At 37.8% G+C, this 7638-nt stretch overlaps 2 protein-coding genes across 4 annotated transcripts in view; one reads left to right on the top strand and one right to left on the bottom strand.

Moving 5' to 3' along the window:
• On the top strand, nucleotides 448-3092 carry LOC109851399 (probable WRKY transcription factor 51). Of its 3 annotated transcripts, none has more exons than XM_020421509.1 (3): nucleotides 448-1350; nucleotides 1439-1559; nucleotides 2544-2679. In XM_020421509.1, exons 1-3 carry the CDS (start codon nucleotides 1133-1135, stop codon nucleotides 2652-2654), a joined length of 450 nt encoding a protein of 149 aa, XP_020277098.1. In that variant the 5' UTR covers nucleotides 448-1132; the 3' UTR covers nucleotides 2655-2679. The 3 variants fall into 3 exon arrangements, with proteins under 3 accessions (XP_020277098.1, XP_020277099.1, XP_020277097.1); XM_020421510.1 differs by having other exon boundaries at nucleotides 449-1350; nucleotides 1439-1582; nucleotides 2481-2612; XM_020421508.1 differs by having other exon boundaries at nucleotides 475-1350; nucleotides 1439-1582; nucleotides 2544-3092.
• LOC109820817 (protein PLASTID MOVEMENT IMPAIRED 1-RELATED 1-like) overlaps nucleotides 4232-7638 on the bottom strand; it is a 6919-nt gene continuing 3512 nt past the window's right edge. Inside the window, 2 exon segments of the mRNA XM_020387012.1 lie at nucleotides 4232-5799; nucleotides 5903-7638. The exon segment at nucleotides 5903-7638 is cut by the window's right edge and continues 4 nt beyond it. Coding sequence (XP_020242601.1) covers nucleotides 4680-5799; nucleotides 5903-7638 — 2856 coding nt within the window. The 3' untranslated portion in view covers nucleotides 4232-4679.

A 7638-nucleotide genomic window follows, 5' to 3' on the forward strand; every position in this document is an offset into this window, starting at 1 on the left:
CATGAAAGCAAAGGTGAGATAAGGACCTGAAGAAAGATCCATAACCGGGACTTGACTTAAAAGACTCCTGAAAACAAAAGAACAAGTGTCAATAATGCAAACCCGTGGCTCATCCCCAACCAACTAAAATCTACATTAGTGTAATATTGACAAAAATGATCCTTATTCTGCAGAAGGCAGAATTTACTTCTCACATCCAATATTGGGGTTTCTTGTGTACTGGTGTGCACCCAGTGCAAAACACGCCCCTCTGTATTTTTTAAGCACCGCATTTTGAACTTGCCTCTCTCAAAGCTTTATTACATTTGATTTAATTATTGTATGCTTAAAATTAGAAATCATATCTACTCTTCTATACTTAAAGAATGATCCAAGTTTTAGTACATTTGATTTAGAAATCATATCTATTCCTCTATATTTAAAGGATGACCCAAGTTTTAATAAATTTTATTTGTTTTTACGATTTATGATATAGTAAAATTATAGCATGAATAGTAACTTCGAGTAGAGAAGCATATTTGATTCACTATTTATAATACAGTAAATTACTAGTAGCATAAGCAGATTTGAGGTACTAGTTAAGATACAGTAATTTCCTGTAGTATGAACAACAATTCTTTAGATCCTCCTTTTTAAGTACGAAGGAGTAGATAAATGGAGATTACTGCCAACTTTCCAACTCTATGACATAGATTTCAGATATCTATATTGATACACATGAGCACAAGAGAACAGCTCAACATGTTTCAATTTCAACAATTATAAAGCAAGAGGAGAGAATCAAGAGTACAAAATAAAGTTCTATCTTCAAATCGTTGGTCGTTTCTCTTTCCCAAACACTGTACACAAAAGTTTTCTATAATCTTGACTATGGAGTTGACCTGCTGACTCCTTCCTAAAGTTCTATCTTCAAATTGTTGGCCATTTCTCATTCTCATGGTTCAGAGAAAAAGATACAAGCATAAAAACAAGAGCCTACAAGTCATACAAGAGATCAAGTCAAGTCTACGGTCTTCCCTCCTACGGCTCCTCCTTATCATGAAACCGGGCATCGCCATTGAAGTCGAGGTCTCCTCTTTAAAGCTTGGTGAACCCTCCCTTCAAAATTTAGAAGGATCCCTTGCCATTTGCAATGTTCCCTTACGCTTCGTCACAATCATCAAACTCTTTAGAGAATAATAAGTCGGCTGAAATGCTATTTGAGCTCTCTGATTACCTGAATTTTTCTGCTATTGAGCTTCAAGAACAGTGCTTATCGCCAACTTCTGAACATCTGCAGAACCATTTTCTCCTGCAAGAAGATGGTGATCAAGTTAACGAGAAAAATATAGGTTCTTGTAGCAAGAAAGTGTAAGCTTCTCCCTTTAATGAATTAGAGTTATTATGCTTCCTTGCCTGTCATCTGTGATCTATGTCTTCTGCTTATGCTAATTTGCAGAGGTAGGAAGTTGGCGAAGAGTGCTTCCAAGAAAAGCAGCATTAAGGTTGCCTTCAAAACAAAATCGGAGCTTGAGATATTGGATGATGGATACAAGTGGAGGAAGTACGGGAAGAAAAAGGTGAAAAATAGCCCAAACCCAAGGTTATTCCTTAATCTTTTGTATGTTTAAAAATCTCAAGTAGTAGCTTTTATAGCAATTCATTACTGATAATGTATGTAATATGTCTACATAAGTTTAGAAGTAATAACTTACATTTACATTTAAAAGCGCCTTATATATTCTCAAAAGATAAAAAATAAAAATAAATAAATAAATAAATCCCAACTCCTAGAAACATAAGATAAATTCTACTGAATACACATTCATTTTTCTTAGGTACCTCCTGAGTTCTTGCTGGTGTATCTAGGATTTCAATAGACAAGTTTTTTCGGTCAGTGACGAGAAATATCAACTTACAATGCACAATCTATTATATCAGTTTCACAGATAATATATATTGATATAGTTTTAAATTGGCTAAATAGCAATCGCATACCCTATTGTTTCAACTATTTTTCACTTATATACCCCAACTTGTATTTTGTAGCAAAAAAAACACCCTAAAGTTTTTTAAACCTGCACTTATATGCCCTCACTTTTTTTAGCGGCACTTAAACACCCTATTGTTTTTACAACTAGCAATACCTTAAGTTTTAAAGCTTGCAAGTAAATACCCTCTCTCAGTTATGCAAACTCGAGGGTATCTAAGTGCGGATTTTAAAAACTTAAAGGTATTTAAGTGTCAGATTTAAAAACTTTAGGATGTTTAAATGCAAGTTTTAATAAGTTTAGGGTATATAAGTACTACCAAAAACAAGCGAGGGTATATAAGTGCAAGTTAAAAAACTTTAGGGTATTTCCTTGCTACCAAATAAAGTGTGGGTATATAAGTGAAAAGTAGATGAAACAACAGGGTACATAAATGCTGTTTAGCCTTTTAAATCAATGACAAGTGAAATACCTACTTACAATGCACAAGATGTTATATCATTGTCACAGAAATTACATCGATCCGGTTTGTAAAAAGTAACACGGGCTTATCTAACCGGAAACGGATGGCAGGAATTACTATCGATGCTCCACCGAGGGATGCCAAGTAAAGAAGAGAGTAGAAAGACAATTAGAAGACGCAAGCTATGTGATAACAACTTACGAGGGCATCCACAGCCATGATGTCCCCTCTGCAACAAAATCACGAAGAAACACCTGATGCACGTTCCTATTCCTTGGCTTCTGTATGTGAAAATCCTTTCTGAGGGCACTTTGGAAAATGTTAGCAAGCAAGAACAACTTACCAAGTCATCCGTAAGAGGTCGGTTGTAATCTTTGACACTTTATGAGATAGATATGCGAAAGTAGGTCAACCTCGGCACCTTGAATATGATAATGTTATCTATGTTTCATTATTGGACAAATAAGCGTGAGATCCATAGATATAGGTTCTGTTCTCATAAGTCGATGACTGTATCAGGGACACTGTTATATTAGCAATTACGTTTACCACTAAAAACATACAAGGGCAAGCATCAAGAAAGTTGATACCGCAGAAACCAATACATTCTGTTTGTAAGTTATTTTTTCGTGATGATAATACATTTTACCTGATCCGTATCTGATGGTGTAGGTGTGCTGTTCAAGTTTTATAGATATATTCCATAATTACCCAATAGCTGGACTTTTTGTTATTTGTTTGTCTGTGTTGTTAGTTTCTGTGAGAGGCATTCAATATATACTTTGATATGATACATATTTTGACTTTTAACTGGAAATGGAATTTTATCCTAAAAAACAATGATGCACGGAATGAATGCATAATATACATGTGCTCGTTGTAAGGCTGCTAAGGCATGCCAAACTAATTGGCACTCATGAAATTTGGATATGCCGTATATAAAATTATACCTTCCAAGAAATAGAAAAAAGCATAATACATGCAGACCTGAAAATTAGGGGTTGAAATGAACCAGATAATTAACAAATACTTCATCAATTGTCCGTCTAACTATTTGATTTTATTCGATTCAATGGTTCGTTTAATAGTAAACAAATAGTTTTTAGTATTCAGCTCATATATATTTAGAATCTAACCTGATGTATATTTGCATTGACTGATTATCAAATATTCGCTTGGAGTTTCATCTCTCGTAATTTGTATTATTACATACACGACGTTATGTTTTTAGGCTATTTACATCTACTTCATTTAACAGTAAATAAATAGTTTTTAATTTTCAGTTCATATATATTTAGAATCTAACCAGATGAGTATTTGCTTCGACTGATTATCAAATATTCGCTTGGAGTTTCATCTCTTATAATTTGTATTATTACATACACAACGTTATGTTTTTAAGCCATTTACATCTAGTAATTTAAGTTGTATGCTAAGTTTTGACAAACTTAAAGAGCCTTGAGTCAACTTTCAAGCCAAATTTCTCTCACCAAATAAAACTATCTTTTTGATTACATAGTTTAATATTCATAAAGTACAAAATGTTAATCAAATGAATACATTGTAATATTCGATAAAAAATTCATGAATATTCAAAAAGTATTTGTGATTGTTTTCGAAGAAATTTAGAGAATCATATTCGAATTCGTATTAGACTTCAAATATTTTAAACAAATACAAACACAAACAGCATGGTCTTCAATTTGCTTCCACCTCTACTGAAAATTAAATGGTGAACTCATACGCATCTACAAGCTAAAATAATGCAACATTCACAAGATAATATGAACACTTCATAGGAGGAAAGAAAAGTAAAAGCCTCTACTGCAACAGCCAACAGGAAAGAACATACCTAAGAAATACACCAGAAAAATGAAGAGACTGAAGCTGATCAGAAAGTGCACACATTTAGACTGGCAAAGATTTACAGCATCAGTGCTCGAATGGACCTCAACCATTGACAATATCTAAAATGCAGAAAGATACTTGTTTTCCTTGCAAATAGAAGCAAACCAAATACCAGTAAAGTTTATTCCTCTGATCTTGGATGTATTTCTTCTAGATACAACAGAAAGAACCACTGCTAATTTACATCAACACACATTCATAGGATAAATTCAATCCTACCAGGTATCCAGCCTCAAAAGGTTGCAATAGCAACCTTGGCGGCGTTTTATCTAAAAACAATCCAGTCCCTTTTCACATATGGTGGTGTATGTATAACTCTCTGAGTATGTGTACTGTTTTCATCGCAACCTTATTTTTTCATTTGGGAAAATGACATTAGGATTGCGAATATGAGGATTAAGATCTAACAACTCCTTCCACTTGTTTCCATTGCCATGAACGCGTGACGAAATGCTCCAAAGGGTATCTCCTGGTTGCACAGTTGTAGTCATTGGAGAAGGTTTTGAAACAGCCTTTGACTTCATAAACGGATGCTTATTGCTTTTCCCCATACCACTAGCAAGCAGCCACCTTGAACCGGATTGCTGCTGGTTAGAATTACCCCAAACCTTTTTCTTACTAGGCTCAGTTTTAATACCTGCAACATGCACCTCTGTAATTTGAAATTGAGGAACAACATCCTCTTCTTCTTTCCTTTCCTCATGTGCAACTGGTTCAGTTTTCTTCTCAGGCTCATCATCCTGTTCTTCACTATTTCCTTTCTCTGAAACCGCGCTGTATATCTTGGGCTTCGGAGGAACAAATACCCGCTCCACTTGTATTAACGAAAGCATTGGGGCTCCAACTGGTTCATAGTCACGCAAAGGGTCTCGAAGCTGCACCATAAGAGCAACTGTAAAAGTATTGCCGAGCAAACCCCACTTTCTTCCTGACCTCTTGCCTCCTTTTTTATCTCCAATAATCATCTCAGTAGGCCGAGCATGATGAGCAGCAAGAATCTTTGTTGTCCGATCACTGATATCTTCCTCGCCAACTACTCCAGAATCTAGCCGCATCCACTCATCTAGAGTTATTGATAAACCCATTAAACCATCGATATCATCCCCATTATCTTTAACATCCAAAAGCTGCAATCCACCAGTGCCTTCGAGTCCAAGAGACACACTATTAACGGCCCCTTTGCCTTCAAAAGCTGATACATCCCCAATAGATTGGGGACTAATGTTTGAAGGTGCCACTTGATCAGACATACCTGACTGTATCCTTAGTCCCTCAATTGATAAGGCTTCAATCTTATCCATTGCCAACGGAGCAAGATCTTCTAATGAGACATATTCTGAGTTCATCTGTCCACCACTTGATGAAGCAATTTTTGAACATTTACTTTTCTTGCGCTTCAAGGCAATTTGATTAAATGCTGGCTCTCCTTCCATTGTCTGATGTTGTGAGAATCCCTGGCTGTGAAAACAAACAGGCAAAAATGCCTCATCAAATAGGAGTAGAGACAGTAAAATTCGAACAATGTACAGACAAATGACATAGAATCAGAGGACTCTCAAACCTGTCACATGCCTCCAAAGCTGGAGCAGCCTCCCATACTATCTGTTGCATTGTCTGACCAGTAACTTCTTCAAGTGGCATAAGCTTCTTAGCTTGCATCGATAGCTTCTCAATCCCCACAGAAGCCAAACGCTGCAGAATTTCCATAATGCCGGAACCCATTTCAGCAGGGACGACAACGGGGCTCGAAACCTGCATGATTAGATTCCCATTGTTCTTGGCATTCTTGAAGAGAGATGGGTTCATCGAACGAAGAAACCCTCCATCCTTTGTCTGAACAAAAGGACCCAACCCTTCACCAAGAGGAGGCAACTCAATTGGGTCCTCTGGTGGCAAGTCAATAGGGCTCCCAAATCCACTTCTACTACCAGATGGTGATCGATGAAAGGCTTCCTCATTGAGACCCCATTCACGCATCAAAGCCTCTGTTTCAGCATCTTCCATCATTTTGGCCCTCGACTTACTATCAGTAGCATAGTTAGTTCTGTGAAGTTCCATTTCAGCTTCTTGAACAATTGATGATAGATCAAAATCCTCTCCAAAGTCCCCATCAACCCAATTGTGTTCCTTCTCTGCTTCAGTATCAATGTCAAAGATACCTTTACCAGTGGACAGCGATTCCTTCTGGAATTGTTTCCAAAGTCGCTCCCTTGGTGACTCGGGATCACTATCAGAGCTCAACCCAAATGGACTATGATCTATACCAAGCATACTCATGAACTCACTAGCAACAGTCTCATCATCCAAGCTAAGAGACTTACTCTTCATGGCTCCAGATTTGTAGCTCGATTTCACCTCAGCATACCTCATATGATCTGGTGTCTTAGGTTCATCATCAGGAACCAATTGACTGCTCAATTCAGAGTCTAAATCTTCAATCAACGGGCCTTCAGAAACATGTGTAGAATCATAAGAAACCTCTTCTAACTGCAAATTCACCTTCCTCTCACTAACTCCTTCAGAATCATTGATCTTTTCCAATTCATCATCAGACTCACAAAGTTGATTCTTTGTTGCTAATTCTACTCCCTCATCAGCTCTAAATTCAATCTTCTCCAACTCTGGCTCTCCTATTTGATCCTTTTCTGCCAGTTCCACCCCCTGCTCGATGACTGCGAACTCAGGATCCTCACATTCCTTCTCTTCTCCATCTCCTTTCAAATCCTTCATTCCACCAAAACCCTTCTCAATTCCTGCCTTTCTATCAACTTTAAAATCCCCAGGCTTTGCAGAATCAAATTTCAGATGAAGCCCATCTAATGTCGAAGTTTCAGACCTCGAGCAAGGCAGAACCTCATGCAGCACTTTGACATCCTCCACTGACTTTGTCCGATCTCTACTCCTCACTAAGCTCCCAACTCTAGCCACCTTCTTCTCATTCACAGTCCCCTCATCTCCATCAACAACCTCAAACCCAAAGCTCACATTCAACGAAGCCCCCTTCGCCTTCCCCGAGAGCCTAAAACTCGTACTCCACTTCCCCAATCTCTTCTCCTCCTCATCCAACTCCTCCAAACTCAACGGCAACAATCTCGTCAGATCGGTCAAATTCTTCCCTAATTCCAAATCTCCACGATCCACATCCTTGACAGTGATCAAGAAATGCCTCGAGTCATATTTCGCTGATCCCTTTGGCCCGCTGCGCGTTCCATAGATAGAGCAAGAGCAGGACAAAACTTCATCGAACTCCGCGACACCGTCGAAGACGCGTACAGCTCGAGTAGAGATTGCGGCAGC

Source organism: Asparagus officinalis, chromosome 8, assembly GCF_001876935.1.
Source record: "Asparagus officinalis chromosome 8, Aspof.V1, whole genome shotgun sequence".
Lineage (NCBI taxonomy): Eukaryota > Viridiplantae > Streptophyta > Magnoliopsida > Asparagales > Asparagaceae > Asparagus > Asparagus officinalis.

What these genes read in the sequence shown, in the direction of transcription:
- LOC109851399 (XM_020421508.1), top strand. Translation starts at nt 1,133, where the DNA reads ATGTTCCCTTACGCTTCGTCACAATCATCAAACTCTTTAGAGAATAAT. An exon ending in GGTTCTTGTAGCAAGAAAGT is followed by an intron (nt 1,351 to 1,438) that starts GTAAGCTTCTCC and finishes GCTAATTTGCAG; the next exon opens with AGGTAGGAAGTTGGCGAAGA. An exon ending in AAAAATAGCCCAAACCCAAG is followed by an intron (nt 1,583 to 2,543) that starts GTTATTCCTTAA and finishes AACGGATGGCAG; the next exon opens with GAATTACTATCGATGCTCCA.